A 19,392-nucleotide genomic window follows, 5' to 3' on the forward strand; every position below is an offset into this window, starting at 1 on the left:
AGGCAAGAATACTGGAATGGGTAGCCATTCCCTTCTCTAGGGGATCTTCCCAACCCAGGGATAGAACCGAGGTCTCCTGCATTGCAGGCAGATTCTTTACTGTCTGAGCCATGAGGGAAGCCTGTGACCTATTACACATATTATTCTCTGACGACTCTGTGTAGATCCATGAGGGCAGGGATTTTTGTCTTTTTTTTTTTGTTCACTGCTGTATCATCTGTGCCTAGAAGTATATCTGACACAAAATGAGGTGCCTATCCTTTATTTATTTGTGGAGTTAATGACAGAAAGAATGTAGAAACTGAGGAGAGTTGGGAAGAGTGTTCTCTAGGCTATTGAAATGGCGCTGGAATCCAGCTACAAAGATGGGGAAGCAAGGGGACTATTTGGGGATACTGGGCTGTGGGGATGAAGGCAGGAGATGAGTCTAACACAATTGCCACTGTATTAGAGGAAGGCCTGGAAGGCTGAAATGAAGGTTTGACACTTGGTCTGAAGAGAACGGAAAGCTTTTAAAGAATTTGAGTGACATTGTGGTTTTAGAAAACAAAGTCTGGAATTGAAAGGGAGAGGAGACGAGACTGGGGGCATGGTGAAAGATGACAGTGGAAATGAGAACTCAGAGGATTTGTTTGGTTGCACTTTATGTTTAGAAATTGAATTATGTTAACCATTTGAAAATCTTTAGCTGTCACTTAAAAATCTGGATTTTGGTCTGCCTTTTCTAAACTCATCAGGGCTTCCCTAGTGGCTCAGTTGGTAAAGAATCCACCTGGAATGCAGGAGATCCTGGTTTGATTCCTGGGTCGGGAAGCTCCGCTGGAGAAGGGATAGCCTACCCACTCCAGTGTTCTTGGGCTTCCCTTGTGGCTCAGCTGGTAAAGAATCTGTGTGCAATGCAGGAGACCTGGGCTCAGTCCTGGATTGGGAAGGTCCCCTGGAGAAGGGAAAGCCTACCCACTCCAGTGTTCTGGCCTGGAGAGGTCCATGAATGTCCATGGGGTTGCAAAGAGTCCCTACACAACTGAGCAGCTTTCACTTTCACTTTTTGAACTCGGAGGTATTGATAACATTAGGCTCTTTACACATGGCAAAAATTCTCCAGAGCTGTCTAACGGGGCATCAGCTCTTCAGCTTGTTAGGCCATACCCAGCCATCCTTTCACTGACCTTTTTCTCCCTTAGCTTCTGGATCACCTCCTATGGCGGCAGGATGAATTGTGATGTTCCTGATACGGGGTGGAGAACCTGTTTGGAGGAGGGTCAGATGGTGTGTAATCCTTCCCTCACTGCTGTTGCTCACAACCACCAAGTTGAATGTGAATCCTTTTTTCTGCAGTTTCCGGCCCTTCCCACCTGAGTACCTCTCCTGCCTGTACTCCTTGCAACTTCTGCTTTATTCTGTCCTTTTCCTTCTCAAATCTTGCCTTGAATCCGCCTCCTATCTCTTCCTATTTGAAAGCTACCGTGCTGTCATCTCTGACTGTATACCAATTTCCTTGAAATGTTATCTAATGATATTTTTTTTTATCATATTTAGTTTTCCTTTGTCAGTTTTATATCTTAGTTTTGGTACTTCATCTTTTTTAGCTTTCCTTTTTTTTCTCTTTCTAAATTCTTGAGGAAGAAACAGAACTTTGTTTCTATTTCCTTAAGACCACAGGCATTTATGATAAATTTCCTCTCTTTGTTGTTGTATAGCTTAGGAATTTAGATGTTACTGATAGATTGTTTTGTGGTTTTGCATTATGGCCTAAGAATGTGTTATATAATTCTAGGTTTTCATAGAAGAACTAGGTGGGAAATTCCCTGGTGGTCCATTGGTCAGGAGTCCATGCTTTCAGTGCTGAGAGCATGGTGTCATTCCCTGAGAGCAAGGTCTAAGAGCAAGGTCTCGCAAGCAGCACAGCGAGGCCAAAAAAACCAACCAACCAACCAAACTAGAAATTAGGTGTGTCTCTGCATTCTAGTATGAGAACACGTTTAGTGAAAGATACTTATACCTCAGAAAAGAAAGTGTTATTTCCTTAGCTTCTTAGTGTCCCCTATTATGTAACTATTAATTTTACTTAAAGTTTGAAACATGTTCTGAATTTCAAACTTAGAAATAAATTGTAGGAGTATACCCAGATTTTCCAGTTGAGGTTTCACCACATTTGCGGTATCATAGTCTCTTTATATATATAAATCTGTCTATATCTATACATTTCTATCTACTTGCATCTGTATCTGTTTTATCTGTCCTGTGTGTCCTGTGCTTAGTCGCTCCGTCATGTCCGACTCTTTGCACCCCATGGACTGTGGCCTGCCAGGCTCCTCTGTCCAAGGGGGTTCTCCAGACGAGAATACTGAAGTGGGTTGTCATGCCCTCCTCAAGGGGATCTTTTCAACCCAGGGATTGAACCCAGGTCTCCCTCATTGTAAGCGGATTCTTTACCGTCTGAGCCACAAGGGAAGCCTGATATTTTCCCTATATCTATCTAAATCTTTCTTTTCTGAACCTGACTCTGCCAAGTTGGCCCCTACCAAAGGGAGTGGTTTAATTTATGCTTTATATCAGTTTTATTCTTTTAATACTTTGTGTTATCATCTATTGTGAATGAAATATTAAAGCCTTCAATTTTAATAAAAGTTTATTTTTGTATCATTTTTGTATATTTCTGTTATTCTATTTGGGACCCATACATTGAATAGTTTTTGTTTCATTTTTTTGTTGTAATTTTTATTTTTGTGTAAGATTGATTTAAAGAATCTCCTGAAGTCATAATATTGCCTATTCAGTTTTGGATTTGTGTGTGTCTTTTTAAGTGTTGGGATTCGTTTCACAGTGTAGATACAGACCATTCTGCTTTCATAGCCCATTTATATTAAGTGAAGTAATTATGATATTTGTGATAACCCTCTATTATTGTGATTATCTTTTAAGATGTAAAATCCAGTTGTTTTTAGTATAGCTGCAAAGTTGTGCAACCATCACCATGATCAGTTTTGGAACACTTTTGTCCTTTCCAAAGAAACCTCATATTCTTTAGCAATCACTCCCCAAACCCCACTCCCGCAGCCCTAGGTAACCACTAATCTACCTTTTGCTGTAGGTGTAACAGTTTTGGACATTGCATGTAAGTGGAATCATACAATATGTGGCGCTTTGTGATTGGCTTCTTTCACTTAGCGTACTGTTTGCAAGATTCAGCTGTGTTGTAGCATGTATCAGAATGTCATTGGTTTTTATGACCAAATGCTATTCCATTGTATGGATAAGACCATGTTTTGTTTATCCATTCGTCAGCTGATGGACATTTGACTTGTTTCCACTTTCTAGCTATTACGAATAATGCTGCTGTAAACATTCATATTCAAGTTTTCCTGTGGACATACGTTTTCAATTTTCTTGGGTATATACCTAGGAGTATTAATAGCATTACTGGGTCACATGGTAAGTTTATGTTTAATATTTTGAGGAACTGCCAAGCTGTTTTGCAAAGTCTACATCATTTTACATTTTCAGCAGCAGTATCTGAGGATTCAAATTTCTCCACATTCTAGCCAACACTTGTTTTTGTCTTTTATAACCAGCCATCTTTTAAGTTCATATATATTATCCCTCATTTCCTTATGCATGTGATTTCTTTCAGTTCAGTTCAGTCCCTTAGTTGTGTCTAACTCTTTGTGACCCCATGGACTGCAGCAAGGCCTCCCTGTCCATCGCCAATTCCTGGAGTTTACTCAAACTCACGTCTGTTGAGTCGGTGATGCCATCCAACCATCTTGTCCTCTGTCGTCCCCTTCTCCTCCTGCCTTCAATCTTTCTGAGCATCAGGGTCTTTTCAAATGAGTCAGTTCTTTGCATCAGGTGGCCAAAATATTGGAGTTTCAGCCTCAGCATCAGTCCTTCCAATGAATATTCAGGACTTATTTCCTTCAGGATGGACTGATTGGATCTCCTTGCAGTCCAGGGGACTCTTAAGAGTCTTCTCCAACACCACAGTTCAAAAGCATCAATTCTTCGGCAGTCAGCTTTCTTTATAGTCCAACTCTCACATCCATGCATGACCACTGGAAACACATAGCTTTGACTGCTGCTGCTGCTAAATCACTTCAGTCGTGTCCGACTCTGTGCGACCCCATAGACGGCAACCCACTAGGCTCCTCTGTCCCTGGGATTCTCCAGGCAAGAGTACTGGAGTGGGTTGCCATTGCCTTCTCCAGTGCATGAAAGTGAAAAGTGAAAGGGAAATCACTCAGTTGTGCCCGACTCTTACCAACCCGATGGACTGCAGCCAACCAGGCTCCTCCATCCATGGGATTTTCCAGGCAAGAGTATTGGAGTGGGTTGCCATTGTCTTCTCCATAGCTTTGACTAGACGGACTTTTGCTGGCAAAGTAACGTCTCTGCTTTTTACCATGTTGTCTAAGTTGGTCGTAACTTTTCTTCCATGGAGCAAGTATCTTTTAATTTCATGGCTGCAGTCACCTCTGCAGTGATTTTGGAGGCCCCCCCCCAAAATAAAGTCTCACTGTTTCCACTGTTTCCCCATCTATTTGCCATGAAGTGATGGGACCAGATGCCATGATCTTAGTTTTCTGAATGTTGAGCCTTAAGCGAACTTTTGCACTTTCCTCTTTCACTTTCATCAAGAGGCTCTTTAGTTCCTCTTCACTTTCTGCCATAAGGGTGGTGTCATCTGCATATCTAAGGTTATTGATATTTCTCCCAGCAAGCTTGATTCCAGCTTGTGCTTCCCCCAGCCCAGCATTTCTCTTGATGCACTCTGCCTAAGTTAAATAAGCAGGGTGACAATATACAGCTTTGATGTACTCCTTTTCCTATTTGGAACCAGTCTGTTGTTCCATGTCCAGTTCTAACTGTTGCTTCCTGACCTGCATACAGATTTCTCAAGAGGCAGGTCAGGTGCTCTGGTATTCCCATCTTATTCAGAATTTTCCACAGTTTATTGTGATCCGCACAGTCAAAGGCTTTGGCATAGTCAATAAAGCAGTAGATATTTTTCTGGAATTCTCTTGCTTTTTTGATGATCCAACAGATGTTGGCAGTTTGATCTCTGGTTCTTCTGCCTTTTCTAAAACGAGCTTGAACATCTGGAAGTTCATGGTTCACGTACTGTTGAAGCCTGGTTTGGAGAATTTTGAGCGTTACTTTGCTAGCGTGTGAGATGAATGCAATTGTGCAGTAGTTTGAACATTGTTTGGCATTGCCTTTCTTTGGGATTGGAATGAAAACTAACCTTTTCCAGTCCTGTGGCTACTGCTGAGTTTTCCAAATTTGCTGGCATATTGAGTGCAGCACTTTCACAGCATCATCTTTAAGATTTGAAATAGCTCAACTGGAATTCCATCACCTCCACTAGCTTTGTTCGTAGTGATGCTTCCCTAGGCCCACTTGACTTCACTTTCCAGGATGTCTGGCTCTAGGTGAGTGATCACACCATCGTCATTATCTGGGTCATGAAGATCTTTTTTGTACAGTTCTTCTGTGTATTCTTGCCACCTCTTCTTAATATCTTCTGCTTCTGTTAGGTCCATACCATTTCTGTCCTTTATTGAGCCCATCTTTGCATGAAATGTTCCCTTGGTATCTCTAATTTTCTTGAAGAGATCTCTAGACTTTCTTTCAGTTCAGTTCAGTTCAGTTGTGTCCGACTCTGCGACCCCATGAATCGCAGCACGCCAGGCCTCCCTGTCCATCACCAATTCCCGGAGTTCACTCAGACTGAAGTCCATCGAGTCAGTGATGCCATCCAGCCATCTCATCCTCTGTCGTCTGCTTCTCCTCCTGCCCCCAATCCCTCCCAGCATCAGAGTCTTTTCCAATGAGTCAACTCTTCGCATGAGGTGGCCAAAGTACTGGAGTTTCAGCTTTAGCATCATTCCTTCCAAAGAAATCTCAGGGCTGATCTCCTTCAAAATGGACTGGTTGGATCTCCTTGCAGTCCAAGGGACTCTCAAGAGTCTTCTCCAACACCACAGTTCAAAAGCATCAATTCTTCGGCACTCAGCTTTCTTCACAGTCCAACTCTCACATCCATACATGACCACAGGAAAAGACTTTCTTTAGTAGCATGTAAATGTCAGTTTTTATAAAAGCCGGTTTGGGAGATAATGTCAACCCATTTACCTTCTCCTGCTCACCTTCCCCCTTTTTTTGCATTGTTAGAAACATTGTTTTAACAGAACTGTTTTCATTATTCCTACTATTAGTTCCTTTATTAGCTTCTCTCATGGGAGAACTGAAACATTTAGCAGTTGGCATACTACTCTTCTTGTACACTGTGAAATTCTATTTAAATTTAATCTTAAAACTCTATTTGCTGTTACTGTATTAGATGATTTACTGTTCACCTTTTGCTACTGTTTGCATCTATTCCTTTTTTACAAGTGTCATGTATTTTTCATGGCTCAGTAGTTTAATCATTTTTTGAAAAGTCATTTTTGGTTCTAAAGTTCTTAACGTATTCTTCTGCCTTCAGAAACTTTGGCAGGTATTACATTTTCAGCCATGCCTCCATTCCTCCTATTTTTTGTGCAAGTATTCTCCGAGTCTTTTCCATGGTTAAAAAAAGGAAAAGGAAGAAACCCCACACCTTTTTTCTTTATTATAAAAGTAGTATTTGTTTGATGAAAGAAATTTGAGTAATATGAAAAATTGTACAGAGACATCTGTGATGATTGCCATTCTCCTCTTAATGTATCTTATAATGTTTGTGCTGAAATTATTTCATTTATACCAGAAAGTCTGAACTTTCTTATTTTTAAAACTATTTATTTTTATTTCACTGCATAGGGTCTTAGTTGTGGCATGTGTGGTCTAGTTCCCTGACCAGGGATCGAACTCAAGCCCCCTATATTGGAAGTGCAGTCTTAGCCACTGGACCACCAGGGAATTCCTTGAACTTTTTTCTTGATGTTAATGTTTGCTTTGGCATATTCTGTTTTACCTGGAGCCACTACTGTTCACAGATCAGATCTTTTGGAATTTTAAGGTCCGCTTATTTTTTCGTCAGCTTTTATATAATATTATTTTACAAGTGAATCTAAACTGCTGATATTTCTGTTTCAGTTCTGTTGTTCATAGCCTTGTCGTATATTTAGATACTCTATTGTTTACATGTCAGCTCAGTCTTTGTTTATTATTTGTTTTCATAGATTTTTTTTCTCTATAAAGTGGTTTGAGATGTTTCTTAGGTTGTGCAATTATATTTACTATTGTTTCCTTCAAGTTCAGACCATAAGTGCTTCCTGAGTGAGTGAAAGTTGTGTCCGGCTTCGCTCAGTTGTGTCCGACTCTTTGCGACCCCATGGACTATACAGTCCATGGAATTCTCTAGGCCTGAATACTGGAGTGGGTAGCCTTTCCCTTCTCCAGGGGATCTTCCCAACCCAGGAATTGAACCAGGGTCTCCTGCATTGCAGGTGGATTCTTTACCAACTGAGCTATGAGGGAAACAAGTGCTTCCTAATTACCATTTAATTAAACTTAGTTTTTTAAAAAAGATTATTCCCTGTTTTATTAAATGGGGTTTAAGGTTGGGGTTGTGTCTTAGTTTTGGTTTTGATGGTTTTATCCAATGGGGAGAAGTATCCTTGATAGTTTCCGGTGGTCTTTTGTAAAGATGTCTTTTAATCTTTTTTATCCCTTGAGGGATTATTATACCCATTTTTACTCTAGGGAACTGGGGTTTCTCAGATTTAGTGCTTGGCCAGTTTCCTGTAGTTACTTAATCAAATAGTTAAAACTCCAAATCTGGGACTCTTTCTATGAATAATAATGCCCCCAGAGTTTGTGAAGTCCTTTTAAAATAGTTAACATCGGGCTCTTTAGTGATAACTTGCAAGTTCTTTTGTAGATTTTTGTCTCTGTGGGTGACATCTGGGTTCTGGCTGCCTCCCATTCCATTTGGTATTGCAGACACTAAGCAATAGTGGTTAGAAATGGAACTAGAAATGGGAATTACCTGGTGGTCCTGTAGTTAAGACTCGGTGCTTTCATTGCTTTGGGCCCCGGTTTGATCTCTTGTAGTGAAACTAAAATCCCACAAGTTATGTGGAGTAACAGAAAAAAAGAAATAGAAATAGAAGGGTGTTTTCTTGTGTTTAGATTTATTTGTTGATATTTCAAAATTTTTAATGTAGGAACTATACTGAATGTACTTTCAAAAGTTAAAAATACTTACATAAACATGTATATGTTGCAAAATATAAATTGTGTTATAACTCTGGTTTGTTTTTTAATTTTAGTTATTTTAAATTATGAAAGCATGATAACACATTTACGGGAGACTTGGAAAGTACAGAACAAGGTTACATGTAGTTCTACTATTAATTATGTAGTTTTATAACCTACTTTTTGCACTACACAATGGATCTCAGTCCTTTCCATATCAGTAGATGTATTTCGGTCACATACTTTCATGGCTGCATAGTATTTCATCAGTAATTTATGGAATTAATTCCCAACAGGTGGACCCTTAGGTTGTTTTCCACTTTGCTATTATATAAAAAAGCTGATGTTACCAGTCTTGCAGGTACACTTTTGTATGTTTTGTCTTCTATCCCTATCATAATTTCCTAGTAATAGAGTTGTGGGGTTAAGACATAGAGACAGTTTAAATTTCCATATATACTGCCACATTTTCCTCTGAGAGGTTCTGTCAGTTTATATTCTTAAAGTTGGTTTGAATGCTCAATTTCCCCATCTTCTCCAGAGCTGGTATTAAAAAAAAAAAAAAAAAAAAGCAGCAAACACTTAACATAGCACTTCTGATGTGTCATTCACTGCTGAGTGCTTTCCCTATCTTTATTTAATCCTTCGTCGGCATTATGAGATGGGTGCTGCTGTTGTCCCCATTTTACAGATGAGGGAATGGAGGCTCAAAGTGGTAAATTACTAAGGTGTTATGTACTTGATAAGTGACGGAGGCAGCAGAGGCAGGATGCTGATCTGGGAGGTCTGATTCTAGAGTCTGCCTGTTAAATAGCAAATTATATTCCTTGTTCATCTTTTTCAAAATGTAGATGACATGATTATTTTCTCCTGTTTTTGAAGTCTTTTATTCTTTATTGAGATATAATCCACATAACATAAAGGTCACCATTTTAAAGTATACAACTCAGTGGTTTTTTTAATATATTTAGTGCGTTATGCAACCATCAATGCTACTTACAATATAATTGCAAAGTGTTTCTGTCGCTCCCAAAATAATTTCCATACCTGTTAACAGCCCCAGTACTCCTCTGTCCTTGTCCCCTGGCAGCTGTATAGAGGCTTCAGTTTGTGGATCTGTGAGAGGGAAGCACCCAGGTTTGCCAAGCTAGTCAAAAATAGGAGTAAGGGAGAGAGTGTCCAAATTTGAGATCTTTGGTAGGGCTAGAAAGACCCTGGGTACCATTAATACCCAGCTTGAGATCTAGGTATTTCTTTTTTATCCTGGAATAGATTGTCCTCCCCATCACCTTGCCTGAAGCATCCTGACATACAGGCGTTTAGAATTGAAATAGGCAGCAGGGAATGACTGTAGGTGTTTGATTGGAGGACTGACATGACCAGAATGGTGTTTAACAAAGGGTGGTTTGGCAGTAGTGTGCAGAATCGGATGAAAAACAATGGAGTCAGATAAACTGTATGGCACATGTGAATTTCTTTTGTTTTATATAGCTTAGAGATCTTTTAGTGATCTCTTCTGTGAATGCTGTTTAATATTAGTGTAAACTGCTTTTGGTTTTATATCGTGAACTATTGAGCAGTTTATTTTCCCCCAATATCTTTATAGCAGAAGATTACTCATGTAATATCGTTAATTTAGTAAACAAGTCGAAGAGAACTTAATTCCTAGTTCATCTCACTTGCTGAGACTGAAGTCAACATTTACTGGACAGATCTGCTGTTTCAGTTTTCAATGACTTGTGTCATTACAGGTATCTCTAAGATCGGTCTGGGAAAGGAAGGGAAATGAATCTTTGTTGTATACCTTCTTGTTCTAGGCACTGTTGCTTTTTAATACATTATCTCATCTAACCATTACAGCATCTAGGGAAGGTGATGTTACTCTAAAATGTGAAGAACTAGCCTGTGAACCTGGCCTGTATTGGCCCTCAAACTCATGCTTTGTCCATTGTATGGCAAACTGTGTCTGGGGTTGTTTGAAATCACATCGACTCTTTTTCTCCCATGCTCAGTTGTGTCCAGCTCTTTGCAACCACATGGACTGTAGCCAGCCAGGCTCCTTTGTGCATGGAACTTTCCAGGCAAGAATATTGGAGTGGGTTGCCATTTCCTTTTCCAGGGAATCTTCCTGACCCATAGATTGAACCTATATCTCTTGTGTCTCCTTCATTGGCAGGTGGATTCTTTACTAGCTGAGCTACCAGGGAAGCTCCCCCTTTAAATATAACTGGTATAAAAACTTGAAAAGAGAGGAAAAAAAAATCCGTGTTCCACTGGTGCAAACAGTTGGATTTTCCTATATATGTTTTTTTATACATTATATTGGTGTATGTATGGCTTTGTCTTCTACCTTACTTAACATTCATCAGCATATTTCCATATTGTTATATAATATACACAACCTTTTAAACAGCTGTGTAATATTCCATGGCTGTGTCACACTATTTCCTGGTGTGGGATATTTTAAATGTTTAAATATTCTTAATATTTCCACTCTTTTCAGCGTAGAGATTGTGGAACTGTCATGTAGGCAGTTGGGCACAGTGTCAAGAACAAACAGGGCATCTTTTGGGAGTGAAACCATCCAGCAGGGGTCATGTCAGGTTGGATTGGTGTGTAGGTTTTCCCAAATACTAGTTTTTTTCTTTTCATTTTTTCCCAAATACTATTAACATCTAGGCAATGAGAATAAACCCACTGAAATTTTCTTAAGAACATGGTACAAAGTTTGAACATGTCCTGAAAGAGAGTCAATAAGGAATCACCTAGAGATAAACTGAGTATTTCCACATGTTGTAAAGTACTTAGAGAATACTTCTCATTAAATCCTATTTAAGTATTAATTTATAGGACTTTGCTCAGCAGTACTCTGAAGACTGGAAATAGCACTGGCAAAAGCAGATGAGAATGGCTTTAATAAGGTTGGGGAAAACCAACTCTGAAGACTTGAGTCGTGGGAGTGGAAGAGAGTGCTGAAAGAAGTAAGATGAGATATTACAGTGGGATGGCCGAGGACAGAATATTTTTATGCATGGTAGGAGCCCTCTTGTCTCAGTGCCGTAAGATTCTGGTAGTTGGTTAATTGAGAAAGTTTTTAAAGTAAGGAGTCACAAAATGATTTGTAAATGTATTTTAACTTAAAAATATATATTTATTAAACAATATTTTGAAAGAGAGCCCAGAGTTTTTCTTTGAGAATAACTAGAGTTTCCCCATTCTTGAATAAATCACATTCATAATGCATTGAGTACACATTCCAGTTTTAATGTCTTTAAAAAGGAATTTAAAGACTTGCAGATACAAAAACCTAGATTTTTATCTTGCCTCCATCTAAGGCAACAGCTATTTTTAAAAAGGGACTCGTCCTAAGTCTTTCTGTAGCATCCAGTTTTGTTTTCATAGAAAATTTATTTTCTTTCTTACGAAGAGTTGAAACCACATAATTACAGTAATGAATACAGTTGGTAATCACAGACTGTGTAACATACATAACCGACCCTTGCAGCACAAGAGCAGCTCTCCTGATTGGAGCTCAGGTACTCATGAATGTTCTAGAGAGTGACCTTGTAGCTTTGAGGATTCACTGAGCCATGGGCATTGGTTGGCATGTTTTACAGACAAAAGCACACTTGGGTTAATCTGGAGTGTTGATTAAGTTGGGGATAAATTCTAAGAGTGATGTGGATTGAGCAGCAGCAGAAGGAAAAAGGAGTGACTGAGAAGTGGTCAGAGAGTTAGTTGGGGGAATAATTAAGATTACCAGGTTGGAATGGGAGAGGCCAGGTGTGTCGGTTCCAGTAGACAGGTCAAGAAAAGAGCTGGAAGACTTAAGAAGAAAGGTGTGGGATCTTTAGAATAGAATGATTTTGACCTTTGATAGAATTTTGATATGAAAGGGGAAAGAAGCCGGGCTGATGAGAGGTTAAGACATTCTTAAAGGAGGACACCCACTCTGAGCCTCCTGTTGCAATGAAAAATAACTGTAGTAATGTACAGAGATTTTGCAGATGGCTGCTGTTTGACTCATTTTCTTTATAATGATTGTGTTGGAGAATTAAACATAAAGCCTTTTAGTTCATCTTTTACAGTGGGTCTTGCCTGGTGGTGAGTTTGTTCCCTGGGGGATGTTTTGCAGTGTTGAGACAATTTTGGTTACAGCTGGTCCTACTGGCTTCTAGTTGGTGGAGGCCAGGGATGTTCCGAGCATCCTGCAGTGAACAGGGTAGCCCCCTCCAACAAAGAACTGTCTTACCCAAAATGTCAGTAGTGCTGAGATGGAGAAACCCACAATTCTGTCATAACATCTTGCAAAGTTAATTCACTTTTTGGCTCCCATAATTACTAGCTAACTCATAAGATCCCCCAGTTACCTTCTGTTTAATTGGAATGGTGGTAGGAAAGTCGCATCATTCTGGAATGCTAATGGATCTCATTTTGAACTGTAGCCTGAACCTAGTTAGTGGTGCCAAAAGTTGAGGGTTCTGGCAGTTCACGTTCATAGTAAATAGGATTTCTTCCCTTCTGGTATATTGTTCCCCAGCCTTGGAAAGTTGATGAAAATTGAGACAAGTTTTACATTTAGAGAATTATATGATGGGCACATTTACAACTAGAACTAAATATTTCTGTTTTGAATCCACTTTTCTGAGTGATTCTGTGTGTAAAATATTTCTGTTTGGAGAACTGATTTTTGGCCTTAGAAATGACTCATCCTTTCTTCTGAATTCCCACTTGGGGCTCAGGAAGGCAGGTGTGTTATCATCGTTATTATTGATAGGTAGTAGAGTGCCCTCCTGATGCCTGGTACTGAACAGAAGATGACCCCAATTCAGAATTCTTTCTGTACTGATTTTGCACTAAGGCCTTAGTTCTCAAATTTGTGAGGAGTCAGGGCACTGGAAAGTCATGATACTCTTGATAAACTAATTTGTATCAAACTATGATGTAGCACCCAATTATTTAAGACTTTGCCTGGACTCCTCCTGTCCAACCAAGACTTTGTTTATCAGGCTGAGCTTTTCTGTTTTACCTTGTGCTTTAGTTGCTAAGTCCTGTCCGACTCTTGTGACCCCATGGACTGTAGCCTGCCAGGCTGCTCTGTCAATGGGATTCTCCATTGACAATACTCCATTGGCTAGAATACTGGAGTGGGTTGCCATTTCCTTCTCCAGGGGATCTTCCCGACCCAGGAATCGAACCCAGGTCTCCTGCACTGTAGGTAGATTCTTTACCAACTGAGATACCAGGGAAGCTTCACCTTAGTATGAATGATTATTCTCCCAAGGTGTTCTTTGGTCTATCGTGCAGACAGGTGCGTGTGAACATCTTCGTGGCAGGGAGGGTTTAGGCTCTTGATAGCAGTTCCATTGTGCTTTTAAAATACAACAGATGAAGTTGTATTTTAACAGAACTCAAAAGAATCTGAAGCCAAGATAGCAAGTCTTAAAGTGTGATCTTGACCCATGGACAAAATAAAAATTTTATTTACTGTTGTTTGATACGTCTGATTTCATTGGAACCCAGTGTGAATCTTGAAGCTACAAAGAAGTAGGAGAAATACACTAAAAGTTATTTCTCAAATCTTGCAATTCTTTTTATTTCTATGGTCCCTAAAATTGATTAAGTCTGTGGTTGAGCAGAGATGTCATGCTTTCTTATCTTATTTTCTAGAGCAGTTCTTTATGAATATTTAGTTATGTTCCTTGGGTTTTAATGTGTACATAAGACAGTAACTGGAACCTGGAGACCTTGTGCGAGTTCCCTGCAGGAATATAGGTAGACAGAAAAAAACAAACCCTCCACTTAGTATTGAGCCTCAGGAGCTAGTGTGAGTGTTTAAGGGGGGAAAGGGAAGAATGAGCGAAAATTGAAAGATGAGGAAAACCAAGAACATAAAACCTCCAGACCCAAGGTGAAAGGAATCGAAGGATGGTCCCTTCTGCCTTGAATACTATGTGAAACATTGAGAGCGGCAAAACAACGGCATTAGTTTCCTAAAGTTTTTGTTTCTGCTGATCTTCTAAAAAAATTTTTTTTTACACATATGCTTGAACTTTAGAGCAATCCAATTCTGTGCACCTGAAATCCATTTAAGGAAAAGAAAAAAAAATATCCATTTAAGGAAAAGAAAAAAAAAATTTTTTTGTAACCTATAGTTACATAGACATGCTTACTTTAGTGCAATGCTTGGTTCAGGGTGGTTACTCAAATAAGTACCCTGACTGTCCGCTCCTTGGGTGTTTAGGTACTAGACTATCAGTTCCTCAGAGGGTCAGCTAGGAGTGGGAGACGTGACACAGATGGCAGAGACATATTGCAGAGCCCTGAGGACAAATGGGGCCGAGAGCGGCAATGATGGTCAACCAGGGCGCCTGTCTCTAGATAGAGAAATAGAACCTCCTCACGTCAGTCCACTGAGGCCTGCTTTGCCATCTAGAAGTAGAAAACAACCAGGGATGAGGGACTGCAGGAGAAATGCTCGATGAGATATGCTTGCCAAGACCTCATGTCCATCTAGAGCTGCAGGAAGGAGGTCTTCTGTTCTTCCCAGAGTGTTTCAGCTATTGAGCCACAGAGTCAGGAGCTAACCTGGGCTTCTCTGCTTCCAGACTCATGAATTCGCCTCCTCACTGGGATGAGTTGTCTTTTTTTTTTAAATAGTGTTGTATATTTATTTTTGGCTTTGTTGCTGCTGGCTTTTCTCTAGTGGTGGTGAACCAGGGCTGCTGTCCAGTGGTGGTGTGCAGGCTTCTCATTGCGGGGCTTCTCCTGTTGGGGAGCACAGGCTCTAGGGGGTGCAAGCTTCAGCAGCTGCAGCGCGCAGACTCAATAGTTGTGGTTCTCGGGCTCTGGAGCACAGGCTCAGTAGTTGTGGCACACGGGCTTAGTTGCTCTGCCACACGTGGGATCTTCCTGGATCAGGGATCGAACCTGTGTCTCCTGCATTGGCAGGCGGATTCTTCACCACTGAGCCATCAGGGAGGCCCTGGGATGAGTTTTTAAACAACCATTTGTTGATTGTTTATGTAAGTGCATTTGTTGCTGTAGCTCTCATTCCCAGTAGGGAGGATATGAAAATTGGCTTTGTAGTGGTTTTCACCCAGTTCCGTGTGATTGGCAGCTTTTCTCTAACCTGGAAGCAATTTATTAGGTTTCCTAGAGAGATTATTTTGATCGTTTCAGAGTAAGACTGACAGTCTTGGAACAAGCACAGAATGACTGCAGAATACTTGTATTGTTGATAGGCTCTGCTTCCTGTGGCAGTAAAATTATATCAATCATTTAAAAAATTTAAAATCTATGAAGATTTTGAACCTCTTTCTTTGCATAATAATGCCCCATATATACTTGTGGTGTGAACTACCGTATTTATCTATTGTGTTGAAATTCAAGCTTACTTTATCATTCTTTTGTAATTGAAACTGTTTATCTGTCTAGAGTGAATAATGATCACCCAAAACTTATTCTGGGTGCCAAAAAAGTCAAGATTTTTTTTCAGTTATTCTTATTGGCTGCCCTTAAAAGTAACTCAGTCACTAGAAAAATAATCTAAATTATTAAGATAATAATAGTAAGAAGACTGTCTTAAGCTCTTGGCAGGCAAAATAAAAAAATTCTATGGATTTCCCTTTTGAGAATTATGTGAAATACTGACATTTTGAGCTTTGTTTTGCTTTGCTTTATGTGATTTTAGGCACATTACTATGCACAACTTTTTTGGGGACTCTTGAACATTTTGTGTCCCATAGAACTTAATTTTTGTATGTTGTGACTTATTATACTTGTTGGTGAGGTATAAGGATTTTTTTCTTTTATTTATATACGCACATTTGGATAAAAGGGACACACACACACACACATATATATGAAACAATTTTTCCTCTTTTACAGAATTAAATGTGAGGGAATCTGATCTAAGAGTTTGTGATGAATCATCATGTAAATATGGAGGAGTCTGTAAAGAAGATGGAGATGGTTTGAAATGTGCATGTCAGTTTCAGGTAAGAAAATCAAAACTTTTCTCAAAAGTTTTAACATTTGTCATATTTTGTAATTCTACATTTTTTAAAATTAAAAAGCTTATTAAAACACCTTGAACCCTACAATAAATTTGGGTTCACAGCCCACCGATTCTTGTCAAATGAAACGCTACTGTTTGTACCTTCCATTCTTTTCTTGAATGATAAGGACAGACTGGCTCTCATAGAATGTGAAAATGCCTTGAAAAAAATACTAACAGTTTTATTCAAATGTAAGGTATACTTGTCACTGAGAGGAAGTAAGGTACAGATTGCAGTAGAGTCACTTATTTAAAATGTTGGTCTTTTTATCCTCTTTCCTTCTCTTTCTTGTCTTTCTCTTTCCCTTATTTGCTTATTTCCCTTATTTTTCCCTTGTTTGCTGCTGTCTCACCCTAGCCCTGGAGAAGGAAATGGCAGCCCACTCCAGTATTCTTGCCTGGAGAATCCCATGGACAGAGGAGCTTGGTGGGCTGCCGTCCACCGGTCCCAAAGAGTCGGACACGACTGAGCGACTTCACTTTCACTTTCATCTTTTTTTGGCCAAAGAATATGACTGCCTCAGGGTAGATCCGAGTTAGAGATGGACTAGAAAGGGGGAATCTCAAACTAAGAGTGTGAATATCTTTATTTTTCAGATGCTGTTTTAGTTGTTTTTGTTGTCTAAAAACAACAAAAAGAATGGAAGTGAAATGTGCTACATTTTTTTTTTTTTTCTTTTGATTGTGTCACACGGCTTGCAGGATCTTAGTTCCCCTGACCAGGGACCATTGTTCACAAAGTGGTCCCTTATTCAGAATTTGTGATGAAACAAGGAACTGGAAATTTTAAAATTCATTGTCTTATTCTAATTATACCTACCCTTTTGGATTTTAAAGGGAAGAAAGGGAACAGAGATTAGGAATAAAAGCATAGGATAGTCAGTATTTCTAGAAACCCTATACAGCTTCAGGCATAATTCTGTATGATCCATCTGAAAATAGATAGCATATTTCCCACCCTTTCTTAGGATATTGTAATGAGAATCAGAATCAGAAAGAGACCTTGATTATGAAGCCTTTTTGAAAACTGTTAACTATCAAGTTTATTTTCATTAAAAGAAGTAAGAAGTTTAAGTAAAGGAGGAAGGGGTGGGGAGTACACTGATGACCAGCAAAAAATGTTCCTCTTGGTCAAAAGGGACTTTATAATCCACTGTTTCTTGACAATAGCCACCTTTGAAGTGGCTTAGCTAACCTTGTGCCCACCCCTCCATGGTTCCTCATGTAACAGTAGTCAGGCCAGTGTAACTGCTGTATATAAAATAAATAATCAACATGGACCCACTGTATAGCCCAGGGAACCCTACTCAATATTCTGTAATAATTTACATGGGAAAGATTCTTAAAAAGAATGGATATATGCATATATAACTGAATCACTTTGTTGTACACCTGAATTAACACAGCATTGTAAATCAACTATAATATAAAATAAAAATTAAATTTAAAAAATAGGCAGTGTTATGTCTGCCTGCCCTCTTGCTCCCTAAACCTTCTTAAGAAGGACAGTAACTAAAGTGGGCTTCTTTCCTTAAAAGAAGGTGTTGATGTACATGGTATATACCAAGCCCTCATGTACTTTTATTTCTTCTTGTTCTTCATGTTAGATAAATTTTACTTACCTACATCAAGGTTCACTGATCCTTTTTTCTGTCATTATCATTCTGCCATTCAGTGAGTCTTTACTTTCAGATACTTTATTTTTAGAATTTATAGTTTCTGTTGGAGATTTCTTGTCTTTCCATTCTTGATAAGCTTATTTTCCTTGAGCATAGATATTGATGCTTAAAAAAATCTTTGCCAGTTTCAACATCTGGGACATCTCAGGGATCATTTCTATTGATTGCCTTTTCATTTGAGAAGGGATTGTGTTTTCTTTTTTTTTCCTATTTATTCTGACTGTATCCTACACGTTGTGAATGATGTGTTTTCTAGTGTTTGAATTACCTTCCTCTGAGTATTGTCATTTTTGAAACAGTTGAATTGACTGAAAAACAGCAGACTTTGTCCTTCCTGTTTGAGCAGCAACAGAAATATCGTTTATTTCAGACTTAGCTGGTCTGCTTGGAGTGTGCCCCATGAGTGCTTGGTTCAAAAGTCAGCCACAGAATCTGGGGCTCCCTGCTTTCTCTCTCCTTTCTGGGATTTTCTTGCTCACTTCCCAGTGGCTTTGGTTGCTCTGAATTCTATCCTCTGGGTCTTCATGCAACAAAGATTGCAGGTTTTTGGTGGATATTTTAGCTATTCTGGGTGGGGAAAACTGGGGCTATTCCCCTCTTCCAACTGTTTTTTATTTCTTTAGGTTAAAGTCCTTGATGTGGAGTTGTCAGGCCAATGGAATGCTCATGTACAGCTTAGCATTCTCACCAAGAGCAGTGTTACCAGGCTGCTTGTTTCGTTTCAGCCTCATGGTAGTGAGTTTTGTCAGTCCTTTTAAATTATATAAATCTGAAAAAAAACATACTGGAGAAATTGGAAATGTGCCATAGATTTATTTACCATTTTTTGAATTAATATTTCATATTCTTTCTATTTTGGGGAGTATTTCCTTTTTCCCTGTGTTGATCTGTAAAGATACATGTGTATACTGTATCAATAAAATATAATATACTGTTTGTATTGTTCTTATGATATTGCTTACTGTGCTGAGCATTTTATATCCATTAACTCCTAAATATTTTATGTATATTTATATATTAAAATTAATATAATTTAAACTCTTATGAGAACCTATGATGTAGGTATCATTTTGATACATTTTTTAAAAGTGTGGTATTTGCCATAGTAAACAACTTGAACATTATATAAGGAAAAAATGTCTTCCTTCCACTCCAGACTACCAGTTGCTCTTCTCAGAGGCAACATCTGTTAATTCTTACGTTTCCTTTTAAAAATATTCTGTGTTTTGAGTGAGTGAAGTTGCTCAGTCGTGTCTGACTCTTTGCGACCCCATGGGCTGTAGCCTAGCAGGCTCCTCTGTCCATGGGATTTTCCAGGCAATAGTCCTGGAGTGGATTGCCATTTCCTTCTTCAGGGGATCTTCCCAACCCAGGGATTGAACCCGGGTCTCCCGCATTGTAGACAAATGCTTTACCGTTTTACTAATACATAATTGTTTTAATTTCTTTTAAGTACTAAGTCACTTATGCATG

General features: G+C 39.1%; 1 protein-coding gene across 1 annotated transcript in view; it reads left to right on the top strand.

Annotated features, from left to right (window-relative positions):
* TMEFF1 (transmembrane protein with EGF like and two follistatin like domains 1) overlaps window positions 1-19,392 on the top strand; it is a 96,456-nt gene that overhangs the window by 11,951 nt on the left and 65,113 nt on the right. Inside the window, exon 2 of the mRNA XM_040240580.1 lies at window positions 16,072-16,181. Coding sequence (XP_040096514.1) covers window positions 16,072-16,181 — 110 coding nt within the window. The remainder of the gene's footprint in view (window positions 1-16,071; window positions 16,182-19,392) is intronic.

The sequence above is a fragment of the Oryx dammah genome, unplaced genomic scaffold (assembly GCF_014754425.2).
Source record: "Oryx dammah isolate SB20612 unplaced genomic scaffold, SCBI_Odam_1.1 HiC_scaffold_1, whole genome shotgun sequence".
NCBI lineage: Eukaryota > Metazoa > Chordata > Mammalia > Artiodactyla > Bovidae > Oryx > Oryx dammah.